The 18,471-nt window shown below is 39.4% G+C and overlaps 1 protein-coding gene across 6 annotated transcripts in view; it reads left to right on the top strand.

Annotated features, from left to right (window-relative positions):
* CDK6 (cyclin dependent kinase 6) overlaps positions 1–18,471 on the top strand; it is a 234,087-nt gene that overhangs the window by 154,456 nt on the left and 61,160 nt on the right. For all 6 annotated transcript variants that reach the window (XM_023639196.2, XM_023639197.2, XM_070265669.1 and 3 more), the window contains exon 5: positions 9,258–9,367. In XM_023639196.2, the coding sequence (XP_023494964.1) occupies positions 9,258–9,367 (110 nt within the window). The remainder of the gene's footprint in view (positions 1–9,257; positions 9,368–18,471) is intronic.

Here is an 18,471-nt window from a genome sequence, read left to right as displayed (position 1 = left end):
TGGTATTGGCACAGCGCTCAGGGAGAATCTCATCTTTGTGTAAACCTTGGTTGTTTTTTGTGACGTATCAAAATATCTTGTTTTGGCCCTTAGATTATAAATGAGTCCATTTGACATGACGCTGTTATTATTTGCTACAAAGTATTTTGTGTTAACTTCTATTGGTATTTAGCTCTTAATAGTTTCCATTCAACTAGCCTTATAATGACAAGACTATGCTTGGCAGAACTAAAATTCTGATTATTTATAATATTCTTAATTTAAATGTAATTTTAAACAACGGAATTTTGAGACCTTTTATGAATCAGTGAAATTACCCCTAATTTTGATTTCCATTTTACAAAACTATAATAGTCTTCTGGAGGAAAAAAAGTACTTTCTAGAGAGTTTTATATTGGCATAAAGCAAATAAACAGCTTAGAGCACAGCTTAGCCACTAGGATACTTTGACAATATGAAGATTTTGAGCTATTCCAAAGATTACACCCATATTCCTCAGAAATCATTATCTAAGTTTGCATTTTTTGAGACATGTCGTTGAAGCGGGCCCCAGATGGAGAATATCACCACACTGGTACATTCCATAAGTAATTACTAAAGCAAAGGACAGGCAAGGATGTTCCGAGATAGTGTTCTTGGATCTATACAGCATATACATTTTTTTAAAGCTTTATTACCACTGACACATCATTTAGGGACTCTTAGAATGCTAGCAGAGGTCACCTTACAGATCATCAAGTCTAAATGTCCTTGTTGAAAGGCAAGAAAACTGAGGCTTAGAGAAGAAGTAGCCACCCACGCTAGTTTGTTCATCTGCAAAGTGAATGTATTAGTCAGGGTCCCAACAGGAAATGGATGGCACACTCAAAATAAGATAATTCAAAGAGGGTTTGTTTACAGAGACAAGACTTACAAAGAAGTGGGTTTAGGGGAAGCACAGTGGATGGTGCTGTAACTTGAGTCTTAGTTGCAACCAGGCTATTATCATTCCCAGGCTTGAAGGGAAGAGGGGGAGCAGTTACTGGAATCAGGCAGGGTGGGCTGCCCAGGGTGGACGTTGAATTTGTGATGGCAGCACAGCTAGCTCTAGACAGCCTTGCTGGGAGGAAATCAAGGAGTTAAAGACTCTGCCTCTTCTTCCCTCTCTCTCTCACTCCTGCCTAGGCTTCCTATTGGCCAAACCCAGTAAGAAGCTGGAAGCATATGGTAGATCTGCCCCCACCAGTGCAGAGACCATCCGGAGAGGCAAAAGGAAGATATCCAGCAAGTGTTCATAACATGCTTTTCTGCTCTTTAAGCATGTAGCCATATAATGAGGAGAATTCAGATAACATCTACAAAGTTTTTTCAGGAACTTGGTGAAAGGGTACATGAATAAGAGACTTAAATTGAATATTAAGTAAGAGTGGTTTACTCTGACATGTATTTTGAGTCAGAGTTGGCCTTGGCTCTACTTTATCTTATACTGTTATTGAACTGGTTCAAAAAATTGTGAATAGAGATCAAAGCAGTTTAAACAGATGCATCCACTTGTGTAAATATCCTTGAACTCCCCCTGTCTTCCGCTCCCCCTCCTGTTGCCACATCCATTCAGCACCTCTAGAGGCTATTCATACACATAATGATTGTAAGAAACATCATATTTGCTTTGGTTCCAGCTGGCTCCAACCACCAAACTCTGTCCATAGCTCCTATTGTTATCTTTGCTTAGTAGACAACTGTGTTGTTATCATTAGAAGCCACCCTTGTCATAGATTTCTAAATGTTGATCTTTATACATTATATTTATTGTTTCCTTCAATGTGTTTTTAAATTTACCGTTATATTTTGTTTTTAAGGATATTTAGAATTATTAAACATAGAGAACTTTTGAGTAGAAGTTAATTGATTACATTGTTGAGAATTTCCTTCATGCACTAAAACCTTGAAACATTTTTATCAGTTTTGTCCTTTCTTCATAAGGCTTTCAAATAAAAATTAATAAACCTGCTTACATGTGACTTAAACTGGTCTTAAGTTAGGCAGTCTTCCATCAGAAGTTTTTAGAGGGGCAGAAGTATGATAATCCCTAAGCTAACAGAGTTTATATTTTACTGCAGGAAAATTTGTTACAATTTGTCCTCAAAAACTTGGAACTTATATATTTTAAATCCCATGAAATTATAGAAATTGTCATTTGAGATATTTTAAATTACAGTGACTTAAAGTGAGGATTGAAGGACTCTGGGTTGGAGAATGTGGCACAGCCACACAAATTAGCAGGTTAAAACTGGGGAAGGTCTCTTGAAATATGAGATAATATTAACTAATGAGGGAACAGCTATTAGATTTATATCTGTTGCAAAAAGTAGTAATTCGTTATTTTTAAATGTAGCCCTGGGCGTTGTTAGGGTTTTTTTCTTAGAGAATTAACTAGAAATGTAAGTCTTGTACAATTCATACTTTCTTTTGCAATTCAAGCATGTTGAATTCCACAAAGACTAAACCAAAAGATGTCTCTTTAGACAAATGCTGATAGTTCAAATAGACTATAAACATAAACCTAATTAATGAATATAATTCCTCTCACTTTGTTACAATGGTTTATACATAGACCAAGCAAAAATCTTAGGGATACCAAACTGATTTTTTAATCTTAGCTTTCGTTAAAGTTATTAGATGGAAATTTGGCAAATAGATGGCATACCATGCAGAGCACTGTTGTGGTTCAGAACAGAATTTTTTTTTTTACTTTTTTATTAAACACTTTTTTAAGAAAATCTTTTAACCCCAAAGGATAGCTGAATTTTTGAGATTTGTAAAACTCTTTTAAAAGTTCACATTAAAATATTTCAAAGTAAATTTAAAATCTTTTCCTCTTGGTTATTTAATTACGACCTGTATGTTTGCCTATTGATTGTGGCTGTTTGGAATACTAACTTAAAGGTGCTATGTTGGTTGTTGAGGAAAGACCACAGGGTTCAACTCAGACAGCCCTGGTGAGAATCCCAGCTCTTCCGTGAGTCTCAGCTTCGTGACTCTGGCCAAATTACTCGACTTCTCTGTAATCCAGTTTTCTCAGCTATAAAATGTGCTTACTGACAGCAGCTGATTGATCTTGCACCTCTGAAATTATCATCTGGCCCCGCTTTTCCTTTTCACTTTCCACTTCCTACACTGCCATGTTTTTGTGCCAACTGTCTGTTTAAAGCTTAATGTCTATGTATAGAATCCTGGCAGATATTTTTGTATGCATAAATAATTGTTATATTTACACCCACACATAATCTAGTAATAAAAATTGGAATGTATTTCACAGTGTTCCAGAACTTATTATTCACTTAATAGTATATCATGGACATCTTTCTGTGTGAGCAGGAATGAGCAAGATGAGAAGTAGCTCGTCTTTTGTGATGCCTGAATAGTATTCCCCTATTGGAAATGATTGTGAAGTACACATCCTTGTGAATGCCTCTTTGTATGCCAGTCTGAGTTATATAGGATACATTCCCACAAGTGGAACTCTGGTGCAGGAACATGGGCACTATTAATTTTAGAGAAACTGTCAGATTGTTATGAAAAGATTGTGCCAGTTTGCAGTTTAAAACAGTTTTTCATACCATGGCCAACCCTGAATAGTGTCATTCAGTTCATTTCTGCCAGTTGTGCAAAAATGATACCTCTTTATATTGATGGCTTTCTTGCTTCCATCCCTTCTTTCTCTCTTTCTCTTTCCTTTAATGAGATTGAGTATCTTTGATAGTTTTTTCTTCTTGTCAGTTATCTTTTCATGTGCTTTATCAATTTTTATGTTGTATGGTTCTGTTTATGTAATTTGTTTTAGATGTTTTCTCCCAGGTTGTCATCTGTCCTTTGCCTTTATTTATAGTGTTTGCTGAAGAAGATTTAATTTTAAATAGCTGGATCTGTGAATGTTTTCATCTCAGGCTTCTGGGTTTCCCATCATGTTGAAAAAGGCCTGCACATCGCAAGGTCCTCTGCTGGTTTTCTTCTGATACATTTTTCTGGCTCTGCTTCTTTCCCTTAGATCTTCCATCTGTATACAGTTTCTTCTTATACATGGTGTAAAGTAGGGATTAAACTTATGTTTGGTCAGTTGTTTTGCTTCTACATATTGAAGTAAATTTTTTCTCTCATTAAGATGAAATTCAGCCCCCTATAAGAACGTTAAGCCCCATAAATGTATCAGTCTTTTTTTGGACTTAATTTTTTAAAAATCCGTTAGCAGCCACCATTTTATTTGCTATATCTCAGAGTATATTTCGGTAACAGAGAGAAAATCTCCCTCATTCTTATTTCCCAAACTATTTTTGGTTCTTCCTAAGTGTTATTCTACCAGAGGCACCTTAATGTCAAAGTTAAATTCCTCCCCAAAATCACTGGATTGTCTTAAATTTTTGTGTTACTAAAGGGGTTTCTATTATGTTTATAATATGCCTTTTTCCCATCTTAGTCATGGTCTGTCTCACTATTTATTTAGGTGGTTTTTTGTGTATCATTTTATTTGTATAGATAGTGCTTTTTTTTATTCCTCACTGTTATACAGTTTCTCTTACTATTATTGTGAATGGGATCTTTTTTCATTATATTTTGTAACTGACTTACTATGATTTGTGTATTAATTTTATATTTTATGTCTACCATCATCTAAATTCTTATTATCATAATAATGTTTTTGTTGTCATAAATTTTATTTACCAAAAATATAAGGCCAGTGTATACAAGGAAGAAACACTTAGAAGGAGATTTTGGGGAAAGGAAAACAAAATCTGAATTCTCTTTTGCAATTTGACAAAGTACAGAAAAATATAAGTAAGGATCTGTATGAGACAAACTCTTGTTAGTAAAGCACTTTACACTTAAAGTACTCACCTTATACTCTATGGAACAAAAAGTAGGTATGTGCATAGTCATAAAGAAAACAATAATAAATTTTACCAAGTGGAAATTGTACAGCTTATATTCTCTGACCATGACGCAATAAAACCAGAAATTCAATGATCAAAAGATAACCATAAATAACCTGACCATGTGGAAATTTAAAACACTTTTCTAAATAGTTTACTTTTCAAATTTGTTTACTTTTGGATTAAAGAAGAAATTACAGGTAAATCACATATTATTTAAAGATTAGGGGCTGTCTTGTTGGCGCAGCAGTTAAGTTCGCACGTTCGGCTTCGGCAGCCCCGGGTCCACAGGTTCGGATCCTGGGTGCAGACATGGCATCGCTTGGCAAGCCATGCTGTGGCAGGTGTCCTACATATAATGTAGAGGAAGATGAGCACAGATGTTAGCTCAGGGCCAGTCTTCCTCAGCAAAAAGAGGAGGATTGGCAGCAGGTGTTAGCTCAGGGCTGATCTTCCTCAAAAAGAATAAATAAAGATTAACAAAAATGAGAAAAGGTCACTTAAAAATATATAACTACATGTTTTGTCATTAATCAAAATTGGAAATAAATTGTCCAAGTTTCATCTCAAAAATTAATAAATAAAAACAAAGAAACTTGGAGAGGAGAATTTTAAAAGATAAAATAGAAGTAACAAATTATAAAATAAAGCAATAATCCTCCCAAAATGGAAATAAAACTCAATGTTAGTTTTTTTAAATAAATAATATAGCTAAACTCCTGACAAACCTGACTGATATAAAGAGAACACAAAAATATACAACGTTAAGAAAGAGAAAATTTTCTCTTTCTTAGAAAACCAAGGAAACAGATGAGAATTAAAATAATTTTAAGAAATACTATGTACAAATTTAAGCCAATACATTTTTAAAACTAGATTAAAGATTTTCATGGGGAAATCCATTATCATTACCAAAACTGACTCAAAAAGAGATTGAAACCTGAACAGACTAATTACCAAGAAGAAATTTACAAGATTGTTAAAGACATACTGCTAAGAAAGATCCAGATCCAGATCCAGATGGTTTTACAAGTGAGGCCCTTCAAGGGACTGCTTATTCTTGTGTTGCTTATAATATTCCAGAATATTAAAAAGGATGGAAAGCTTGCACATTCCTAATATCAAAACATGAAAAGTTAACACAAAAAAACTATAGATCAGTCTCAGTTATAAATATAAGTTAATGTCCTAAATATATATTAGCAAATAGAACCCAAAAGTCTGTTAAAAGAGTAATAAGCCATGATTAGGGATATTTTATCCCAAGAAAGCAAGGATGGTACAAATCAGGAAAGCTATTAATATAATTAACCTATCATTAATAGAATAAAAGAGAATGATCATCTGGTCATTATTAATATTTTTTAAAACATTTGATAAAAATTTATTATCCCTTTTGAGTAGTAGCTAAATTTTAAAAGGAATAGAAGGGAACTTCCTAAACTTATCAATATTGTTCTTATTTTAGTTGACTACACGTTTATTTGGTGATCATAATGAGAGTCACTGATTAAAGTACTGAAAATGAAGATAGTTTTACTAAAGTGTTTTAGGATGAGAAGTCAATCAGAAATCACAGTCTCTTTAGAACAGCTTAAAATAATGCTGTATTCAGATTAAACTTTTCATCTCATATGATGCTAGACTTTATTTTGAACTGAGGTGAGAAGATAAATGTATGACCCCACAATGCCTGTGTATGTCTATAAACCACTTAAGGACGGTTTGCATCTGTACTTTGTTTACAGTGTATCAGAGAAGTAGGGCAGTGTTCCTCCAGCTAGAAATATTAGTAAAGCAGAAGTAAATTACGTAACTAAAAACTACAGCCCGGAATCAGACACTCTTCTTAGCAAAAATAGTAAGTACCTTCTTTTTGGGGAATGACTGGTAATTAAATGATTGCCTTAAAATCGTTATTTTGATATTTATTACATTCCAAGTGTTGCATGCGCAGTATTATGATGGGCATTTACTGACATAACCATGGATAAAATCGGGTCTGTGCCCTCTAGAATGAACCATAGTATGAACTGTGTTACAAGGTATGATTTTTCAGATAGCGATGGGTTCAGGGAGGTGATGGTGTCAAACCTGGGCTTTGTAGGATAAGTAGAATTTCCACATGTAGAGAAGAGAAGGAAGAGCTTCCCAGGCTAGAACAGTGTCTGCAAAAGCATGGAAGCAGGAGCTGGATGATATGTTTGTATAACTGAGTGGTGCTCAAACCTCATCAAGGGTTAGGGTTACCTGAAGAACTTTAAAAAAAAAGAAAAAGAATTCCGGGGGCCCCACCCATGGAGATCTATTTCAGTGAGAGCAAGATAAAGCCCAGACACCTATGTTTTTCTAAAACATGGATGATTCTGATGCACAGTCAGGGTTGAGAACCAGTTTTGTGGTCTCATATGTGACTAAGCTATAAGGGAGATGGAAGTACTGTGGGAGATGATGCTGGAAAGATATATGGGAGCCAAATGATAACCAAGTGACATTGTTTTGGTTTGTAGGGGTTTTTTTTAATTTCTATTACATCACCACCATCCCCCCATTAGATATCAACCAGATATCCCTTAAACAAAACTTGACCCCTTGTGTGAATTCAAAGCAAAGCATGTTAAATGAGATGAAGAAGAGGAACCAGTTAAGAATCTTGTTGCAGTTAGATATTACTGTATAATTGACCCCAAAACTTAAAACAATAACCATTTTATTATTACTCACAATCCTGTGAGTTGACTGGACTCAGCTGGGCAGTTCTTCTGCTCTCTGTGGCAGTGGCCACAGTCATCGGGGGGATCAGTTGGGCTTGAATGTCTAAGATGGCTCACTCACATGGCTTTCAGCTGAGGACTCAGCTGGGGCTGTTGACCAGAGCATCTTCATGGGCTTCTCACTGCATGGCAACTGGGTTCCAAGAGCAAGTGTCTTAAGAGCAAGCATTCAAAAAGGCCCAGGCTACCAGACTTTGGTAGTCCCAGCTGTTACTTCCACCATATTCTGTTGGTCAAGCAAGTCACTAAGGCCAACTCAGATCCAATGGAGGGTGAATTAAAAACTCCATTCCTTGATAGGAGGAACAGCATGTGCATACAAGGAAAGAAGGAAATGACAATCATTTTTTGGAGAATTGTTGCTGCAGTCTTAATATGCCAAGTGCTATAGCATCAAAATACATAAAGCAGAATTTCAGAAAATTTAGGTAGATATCAACAGAAGTACAATCAGACAAAACAGTAAGTAAGAATAAAAGGAATCCGAATAATATAAAATGCTTATGTAATAGATTTATGTATTAAATTCCTTATCTGACAATAAAGAATGCATCTTCATTTCAGGCATCCATAGAATATCTGCTCACCCCTGAAAAAAGCAGCACTTGAACCCCTATATACTCTTATAAATCTGAAACCTTAATGATACATTTCCCTTGCCTCTCAACATTGCAGAAATAGTGTTTGTTGATGGCTAGACACTGCTCTGTGTTAAAGGAGCTTCTTCCCATTTTGGAATCTCTTCCTCTGGATGACTTTTTTACACATGGTATAAACAATTGGGCTACACTTTCTCTCTTAAGTTCTTCATTTTTTATTTGTTTTCTGAAGAGAGCAGCATTGAAGGCTTTATTTTGATTCTCCACAGTCTCACCATAAGAGTAGTTTTGACTTGTCCTGGGTGCTCTGTAGACTTCAGGGTCACCATCCAGCAGCTTCTGGAATTGTCTTCTGATTTCCCAAAAATGCTGACCAGGGAATTGAGCTGGAATCATTGCCATCCCTATTATCCATATATTGTTTTTCTAAGCACTTTAAAAAGTGATAGTTTTTGGGCTGGCCCCGTGGCCGAGTGGTTAAGTTCGCCGCTCCGCTGCAGGCGGCCCAGTGTTTCGTTGGTTCGAATCCTGGGCGCGGACATGGCACTGCTCATCAGACCACGCTGAGGCAGCGTCCCACATGCCACAACTAGAAGGACCCACAACGAAATATACAACTGTGTACCGGGGGGCTTTGGGGAGAAAAAGGAGAAAAATAAAAAAAATCTTAAAAAAAAAAAAAAGTGATAGTTTTAAGATTATTTTTTTAAGTCTTTGCTTTGCTTTCTGAAACTCAGTTATTTTACCATCCTAGTAAGACACACAGAGTCTGAGGTGGGAACCCAGGTTGTGGGGATGATGTAATTTCCTGGCCTGTCAGTGATGAGTCCTAGTTACTTATTGCTTCTATCTCACTGTCCCCATATGATTATAGGGGTTCTTTCCGAACTGGGTCGTTGCATTAAACCAGCCAGGATGAGGAGTTTAAGCAAACAGCCATCTTCCTCAGTAACACTCAGATCTGTTTGCTGTTGCAGGTCGTCACGCTGTGGTACAGAGCTCCAGAAGTCTTGCTTCAGTCCAGCTACGCCACCCCTGTGGATCTCTGGAGTGTTGGCTGCATATTTGCAGAAATGTTTCGTAGAAAGTAAGAAATACCTTTTGTTTCACTCTGTCTTCCTTGGAAAGAGATTTTGTGGGTCTTCAGTAATTTAAGTGGCAGCGTAGCCTTTCTGTTTCAGGTAGAGTCGTGGTATCTAAATCCACCTAGTTCGGGCTGCCACTTCCAAGTCTGTCCTGAAACTGCCTTCTCAGCCGTCACAGTGTGGTTTTGGATGACTGGAGCTTCCAGCTCTTGGAAGCTCTGTTTGGAAAGGAACACTCCACTGTTCTGAAGTTTATTTTGTTTTTGTTGGTGATGATAGGACATGGTGAACATGAAGCATATTATGGTATTTTTTTAGTGAGGAAATATCCTCAAGGTGGACTTTGTCCACAGGAGGAAGACCAGGGCTGTTAAGTTTATGGAAATGTTGATGGTGAGAATAGTTGAAAAAGCAGAACATTTAGACTGAAAAGAAAGAGGCAAGGAAGACGTCAGCACTACTTCAGACTACTTTAACTGCTGTCACATGGAGGAGAGATTAGACATATTTGGGAACTATGGAGAGCAGAACTAGGACCAAAGATACTGAAATTACAGAAATAAATATTTTTTCTCAGAAGGAGGAAAAAAATCTAATGATTAGACGGTTATCTGAAGAAGAGATTGGGGTTCATGAAAATAGTACGTTCTCATTGAGTGTCAAGAAGAGACTGGACCACCACACATTGGAGGTGTTTTCAACAGCATTCGTAGAGTAGGTGGGTGAGCTTGATGACCTCCAGGGCCCCTCTGACTCTGAGAGTCTGTGATTCATTTGTTTGATTTTCAGGTCACAAGAAATAGCCGAACAATATAATAAACATCTGCCAGGAAAATAATCCATACCTGGGTACTAAATTCAGCCTGGTCAAAATTAGACAAAGAACTTAATCATAATCTAATCTCTCTTTGTTTTCTATTTTTATTTCCATGGGAAAATGTGAGTTGGGAAGCTGAGTATATTCCCATCAGACATGTTATATTCGAAATGTAGCTACATGATAGCTCACAAGGAAGAGAAGTGGTCAGCCATTGCTTGCCTGCCTGCTTGTTTGTCTGCCTGCTTGTTTGTTTGTTTGTTTTAACCAAATCAAGTGTGGTTCATGTAATAAATTTTGGAACCTATTTCTAGAACTCAGCAGATTCATCTGTAGCTCACAGGAGGGGATCACAGCAAGAAAATCAGAGTACACAGATGTTTAATGCAGACCTACTGTGTGCCAAGTACAGGACAAAACCTCTTCCCTTATGTTACTTTTTTATTCCTCACAATAAAAGATAACTGAGATGCAGTGGCAAACTTATTTGTGTGACATCAAGCAACTGAAAAGAAGCAAGGGTATTACTCCAAAGGAAGTCTTGTGAGTTCTAATCTAGTGTTGTTTTTGTACCAAGGAGGAACGAAAAAAAAGTGGTAGTGAATTTGGCTGCAGTGTTTGCCAAACAGGCTAAATAAGTGGTTTTGGAAATGTGGTCCTTGGAGCAGCAGCCTGAATATCACTGGGGACCTTGTTGGAAAGGCAAATTCTCTGGCCCCACCCCAGAACAACTGGATCAGAACCTCTTGGGCTGGGGCTCAGGAACCTGTGTTTTAACACACTCTCCAGGTGATCCTAATTCACCCTCCAGGGTAAGAACCACTGGGTTGGATGACAGAATTACCAGGGATGGGCATTCTTTAAGTGTGTAACTCCCAGACCTCTCCCTTGAGATTCTGATTTATTACTGGGCCAGGGCCTGGCATTCTTGTTTGTAAAAGTGCCTCATGTAATTCTTTTCATCAGACAAGTGTGGAAAACATTGGGCTAAAGCCTTATGGTCAGAACTGAGAATAATCTACTATCAAGATTGCAGGGTGGGGGACGGCCTGGTGGCGCAGCTAAGTGCGCACATTCTGCTTCTCAGCAGCCTGGGGTTCACTGGTTCAGATCCTGGGTGTGGACCTGGCGCCACTTGGCAAAAGCCATGCTGTGGTAGGCGTCCCATGTATAGAGTAGAGGAAGACGGGCACGGATGTTAGCTCAGGGCCAGTCTTCCTCAGCAAAAAGAGGAGGATTGGCAGTAGTTATCTCAGGACTAGTCTTCCTCAAAAAAAATAATAATTGCAGAGTAGGAGTTAGGACAGTCATTCTAGTTAATCCCTAAATAACTTGGTGCAGCTGAGGGTTGATTAGAGAAGTGTTTATTGGAATTACATTTATGTGTGTCTAAATTGTCCTCAAATGTAAAGATTGGGTCTTTTTTTGTTATGGGGGGTGATCAGTTATTTTTCAATAGTACAAGACTTGAATATCTGGCATAATTGATGGTAAAAACAATATTTTTCTAAAAGATGTTAAAAGGAAGATAAAAGTTAAGATATATGGTTAAGCATTCACTAGTAAGGAATTTGCTGTATTTTTAAGTATAGGTAGTCACCACCAATGGAACAATTGCAACCCAAATTTTCATTTTATTATATTAAAATATTTTCCCACTGAAGTGGTAGTATAATTGCTAATCTGGTTCCCAGTCTAGTTTGCAGAATTCTACATAACCTGGAACATACGTGAAACGTTATTTGCACTAATTCATCAAAACCTGTTTCCTGTTTATAACATTTTTGCTATTGGAAAATTCGTTCTGTGATCCAATCCAAGAAGATGGGAATACTCCTCTCTTCACCTCAGCATTGGATCTGGGAGGGGGAACACCATGTTGGAGGCTCAAAGAAAGGCTCCTGTGATGATAGCAGCAACACTCTGCTTCAGTTTGCTGGGAAAGTGAGATGTCGGGTAGAGACCCATTGGCTTTTCAAAATGTGCACAAAAGAAAGTACCCTCTCTTGGAGCCTTGCACAGAGGTAGTAAATTGAGAAATAGTTGCCTGGAGGAGATAGCAGTATCAGAACCCAGGCCCGTGTGTCTTTAAGGCTGAAGGAGAAGGAATCTGGGCCTACCACACACCCTTCCTGGGGCGGGTGCCCCGTCTCCAAGGTAGTTCCTGCCAATTTGGCTGTGACATTGAATATGGCCATGGGATCTGACCCTTGTTCCTGCTCAGTTCACGTTTGGTATTTCCTATGATGTCACCCAGATATCTGAATGTGCATGCTTCTTTCTTATGCCAGATGTGTTCTGGGGTCCAACCCCCAGCTTGACCTAGTTCCAGCTTGACTCTTCATTCATTGTTGACTCACCTGTTGCACTGTCCAGCTGAGAATTCACAAGCCATGGATTCTGAAAGCAGACTCCCTCATTTCCTTAGGCTAACCCTAAATCAGGGAATTCTGGGATATGTCCACTCTGGGTTCCTACTTGTTGTTGTGGCAGTAGTTCCCAAATTTTGTCATTTTTTTTAACCCGTCATGGTTTTTTTCATATTTTTATGACAACTATACTTACTGAATTTTTTTACTGAGCTAAATCAATTTACTTTTTTATTTTATCCTCATCCTAGGCGAAAATATATAAAATCACAGATTTGATGAACCACTTATTTATTTGCATAATACACATGATAATAAATATATCACCATTAAAATTATTGAGAAACTTAGTCCATGTTCAACCCCTGAAATCATCTCACACCTCACCAATGGTATATGTTGCATGTTGGAAACCCTGTAATAGGTATATCATTCAGTCTACAAATAATTTGTTGAGTGCCTACTATATGCAAGGCCCTTTTCTAGAGGGGTAACTTAAATCCTAGTGGGGAAAAGAGGCATTGCGTGCACAATTAGTTAATTAACCAGAGCTGGGTAAGTGCTTGAAAAAGTATAAGGTTCTGAGAATGGGTATAATGAGAAGACTATTTCCAGAGAGGGAAAGAGATTACTCAGTGGAAGGCTAGAAGTCAGGATTAACGTTCCTTAGAGGTCACATCCAAGTTGTTTATATGAAATCGTTGAAGAATAATCATTTATGCTTCAGCAAGGCTCACCATCCTGCATTACCTAAGGAGAAAAAAAAGAAGCAAAGGGAGTTAACACTTGTCACATGTCAGACCAGGGCTGGTCCCTTCACATGCATTATCTCATTAAACCCATATTCTGAGGACTATTATCCAGAGTTTCCAGGTGATAAACTAGAGCCTTCCACAAGGAGGGTAAATAACCTGTCCATGGTCACACAGCTCTTAAATGGCAGAGCCAAATTTGAACCCAGGTCTGCCTGACTCTGTAACCTTTGATTTTTCCACTCTGCCATGTTTCTGCCCATACTGTTGTTTTACCTACTAGACCATACTTTTTTCTGGAATGTTTTATGTGTTATTACAGTGTAGCATCAATGATATTTTAGAGAGGTCAAGAAGCAAATGACACATTTAATAGCTTTGATTTCCAGTTTTCTCCTACATTGGAAAGGTTAACCACTTCTCTGTGATGTTATTAAGAGGTGCCTGCCTTCTGTTCTAAAATGGAATACCTAGGAAATGTGAATTCAATAAAAAGAGTCTTAGGGAAGATGGTTGACAAAGAGCCGGAGAGTTTAAATACCATCTACCACTATTATCTGGGTTTAATAATTGCCCACACTGACCCACAGAAGCATTCTAAGAATGGATAAGAGCTGGATTTTTTATCTTCCTCCTTTAACTCTTCATCCATGAGTAATCCATCTTTATTCCACATTGAGTTATATTTTAATACTAAAAAACATTGCTATGAATTTGGTCTGTAGACAACTAGCCAGCTTGAAGGATGGGATAGGATGGGATGGAGAAGTGGACAGATGGATGAGATAGATTGATCTTTAACTTCATAGCAAATCAAATCCACAATTGTTAACTCTCCAGGTAGCTGTCGGTTGTCTTGTGATCCTCGTCAGAACGGTTGTCTGTGGTTTGAAAGTCATGAGGTTTTCCAGGTTATAGCAAAGTCATAAAAAGAGAACACAAATCAAAAAAATAAACCATGCTACTAATTCTTTGAATATGGAGATTGTGGTAAACAGATAATAATTCTTAGAAGCTCTCAGTTGCCAGCTGTACTGATTCCTAGCTAAGAAATGCCAAATGTCACTAGGAAGAATATAATAAATAGTCACTGTTAGAGGGAAACAAACGACTTCATGGTTATATTACCCCATGTATGGTGGCCTCTCTAGGCTTGTCGTCATTGATTTCTATGAATTAAACACCCAATAGCTGAGAAACTGACAGTGAAACTGTCCTTTGTGGGTGAGTGGTCTGTGAGCAAATGTCTTTAAAATGTCACTGAGTGCCTTGCCAATTTTCCCATTGGTTACTGTGTTGGTGTTTCCCCAAATTTGAGTGCTCTCTTTTGTGACACCAGGGAAATGAGGTCTTTAACTGGCTGACCTGAACACCAGGGCACCAGAAGGCAAACCCTAGCCTGTGAGAGGAAACCCATCACCTAAGGTCAGGTCAGCACAGGTGTGTGGAAACCAGGACACTCAGCTGGACCTTGAGATTTCGTATCTCTTTTCGGATATTTTCCTAGACTTTTTCTTTCTTTCTTCCTTCCTTCCTTCCTTCCTTCCTTCCTTCCTTCCTTCTTCCTCCTCCCCCCTTCCCTCCCTCCCTTCCTTCCTTCTTCCTCCTTCCCTCCCTCCCTTCCTTCCTTTCTTCTCTCTTTCTCTCTCTCTCTCTCTGTGTCTCTCTCTCCCCCTCCCTCCCCCCTCCTCCCCCCCTCTTTCTCTCTCTCGCCCCCTCCCTCTCTCTCTCTCTCTCCCCCCTTCCCCCTCCCTCCCTTCCTCTCTCTTTACCAACCACATGAGAAGAACTCCAGAGAAACATTTTCTTGAGTAAGGCAATACCCAAGATGGTACCATGGAAAAGAACTCATCTTGGTTGAATAATGCATGCAGCATAGTTCCAAGCAAGAACAAATGAGTACTTTTTAATGTAATCCACATTGATTTCTCTTATTCTTAACGTATGTCTTACTTTAACATGAATTTGAAAAATGAGTTTGTTTTTATGACGTATAATGAGAAGCCACCATCAGGCCTGACCTTTCCCTATTGAGGCAGCTCTGCAGCCCTCCAGCTTCCCAACCCAATGCCACTCCAGTCTGGTACCCTGGGTCTGCCTGTTTTGTGGTCTTCTCCACAAACTAGATTTTATCTTTTTAGTACTCTTCCTACCATTCTGCTGTCATGTCCTTCCCTCCAACTTCCCAAGTCATTGCTTTCCTTTTACTGACAATTACTGGTCCATGACTTCTTCTCATGGTCCTGTTCCTATTCTGAGCGCCTACTTCCCCCTTCTCTGGCTCTCTCAACTTCTGTTAATCCTTTCCACTCTACCTCTTGGAATCCCTGTTCTGTGGCAACGGATTGCTGCCGTTCCCTGAACATTTCCTCACAGTCTCCTTCTTTAGGGTAGCTAAAACCAAGTCTTATTCCCTCCATGCTCTGTCCCTCTGAGAAGAGAATTGGGATATTCTTGGCCATCTGCTACTTGGGGGCATTTTTGTGCCAAAGCATCTCAACTTCTTTTTGCTATCCTCTCGCACTCCCTCTCCCCAGGCTTAATTGCATCACCTGTCACATTCAGGACCAGTGATTTTTTTTTTTTTCAAAGCATAGAGCTACTAAACGGTAAGAAGAAATGTTACTGATGGAAGTGCTTTGCACATAGGAGAAGACAGCAGTTGAGGGTCCTGATTAACTCACATGCCTCACTTGGCTTACACTCTCCCTGTCCCCAAGCCTGTACTTAAGCAGTCAGTGACCTTCTGATGAATTTAGCTCCTCTGCTCACTTCTCAGGGCCACTGCACCTTGGGGGTCGTCATCATCCAAATGCTCCACCATTAAAAAGAAAGCTCTGCTTACAGACAGAAATAAGGGCAACTATGGTACATATGGTTGTTCAGCACTTTCCGTCTGGGCTTTTGGTGAGCACGTTCCCTCTCCTCCAGCTCCCCTCCCTTAGTTTCAGATTGGTCCCATGCTATGATTCCCTCCTCTTCCGTCCCACACAGTCTGTAAGCCCCAGTCTACTCCCACACTCCCAACCCAACATTCAGCCTCATCTCCAATTAATTGAAATGAGTGAGGCTATCCAAAGTGAGCTCCTCTATGCTCCTTCTTTCAATTAAAAAACCTTTGTCTTCACCCTTGTCTCTTCCTTCTTTCCCATTTCTGAGAAGGACCCATTCTCCCTCCTTATAAGGCAAATCCTTCAACTTGAGCTCTTGATCCTACATTGCTTCTAGAGTCTCCCTCCATCCATCATCCGATTCTGATTTGCCTCTTCAGAATATCCTCATCTGCCAGCTCTTATCTCTCCATGCTGGAAAAGACCTTACTCCCCCTTCTATGCCCTCAGTCTTTCTCCTTCCCTTCATGGCCAAACTTCTTAAAAGAAGTACTGTTGTCCCCCATTATAGAGGGACATTTTAGGTAAGAAAACTGAGATCTGAAAAGGTTCACTAGTACAGAGTACCACAGCTAATAAATGATGAGGAGAGGCTCTGAACCCAGGCTTATGTAACTGCACAGTCCTACTGGCACTCAAGCTGCTGCTTTACAGGTTGATAGGGGCCATCTCTCCATTCTCATCTTGCTTGGTATCTGCATCATTTGAATCTTGCGACCACTTTTTTTGGGAAACCCTCCCTATCCTTGCTGTTGGTGAGGAGCACACTCCTGGGTGCCTCTGCCTCTGTCTCCTTTACCAGCTCTTCTTGATCTCCCTTCTCCCAAACCTAGATGTTTCCAAAGAGTTCTGTCTAGATAACATGCAGACACCATCAGACAGGTTCCAGAGCACATTTCACTTCCCTGATGGACTGACTCTCCACCAGCCATCTCACAGACACCTTACCTTTGCCAGACCCTTCAAACCAGCTCTTCTTCTTCTTGCCTTCTCTTTTCCCGTTAATGGAGCCCACATCCCCACAGTTACCCGGCTGGGTCCTTAAAGTCACCCTGGAATTCTCCTCATCTTTCTCATATATCCGGGTCCTATGGATTCTGTCTTCACAGGGTCTCTCAGATCTTGCTCCTTTATATCGTGACTTCCTCATGATATATTATATTTTTGTTTGTAAATGAAAATTTATTTTATTATTTATATGTAACTCCCCAATTTAGCTTTCTTTAACAGTACTCGGTCTAGAACAGTAATCTGCCAGCCTGTTTTCCTGTTACCTGCTCATTCATGGCCTTAGGATGAATTAATCTTCCTATTGTCACTCCTTTTCAAAAACTGGTATAGGGGGCCAGCCCCGTGGCCCAGTGGTTAAGTTCACACACTGGCTTCGGCAGCCCAGGGTTTCACAGATTTGGATCCCAAGTATGGACCTAGTACCTCTCATCAAACCATGCTGAGGTGGCGTCCCACATAGCAGAACCAGAAGGACCTATAACTAGAATATACAATTATGTATGGTGGCGGGGGTGGGGGGGGGGCAGTGGTGCTTTGGGGAGAAGAACAAGAAGAAAAAAAAAGATTGGCAACAGGTGTTAGCTCAGGTGCTAATCTTTAAAAAAAAAAAAAAAAACTGGCATCGGATCCTTGGCCCTCAAAACCTTCTGAAGAATCCCCAGCTTTATTCTGGCCTTAGCACATATTACTCTCCAAGATGTAGCTGTATGTTAGTGAAAGTGACCTACCTTTTGACCCCCAAATATGCCTCAAGGTTTTCCTCCTTAGAACCCATGCACTTCTCTTGTCCCGGGTATCTTTCTGCCCTCACTCATCTTCCAAAGCTAAACCTAGAAGCTGCCTCTTCAAGGAAGGGACCTGCCACACTCCCCCACACCTCAGCGGCTCCTCAGCATTCGATCTGTACCTGTCTCACAGCACTTTCCTCAGCCACATTCTTTCTGTGCACGCAAGTTGTCCGTTGTAGCTACAGGAATGATGTGATGTAAAGCAATGTTCTTCCTTAGGAACCAGACACCTAGGTCTGTGTTCCAGCCCTACCTCTGACAGCTCTGTGACTCAAGGCAAGCCCTCAACCTCTGGAGCTTAGTGTCTTTATCTGTAAAATAGAGAGGCCGGGAGGAGATCCCATCCATGGTGTTCAAACAGCTTCACAAAGACCTCAGATCCCCCATCTGTATAGTCCAGGAATTCCCAGCCCTTCTTGCTCCCACACTCAGCTTTACTCAGAGCAGCTTGATTTCATCTTTTTTATATATCGGGCTT

The sequence above is a fragment of the Equus caballus genome, chromosome 4, assembly GCF_041296265.1.
Source record: "Equus caballus isolate H_3958 breed thoroughbred chromosome 4, TB-T2T, whole genome shotgun sequence".
In the NCBI taxonomy this organism is placed as follows: Eukaryota; Metazoa; Chordata; class Mammalia; order Perissodactyla; family Equidae; genus Equus; species Equus caballus.
Note: the sequence above shows the minus strand (reverse complement) of the source record. Positions and strands in the feature narration are given on the sequence as shown.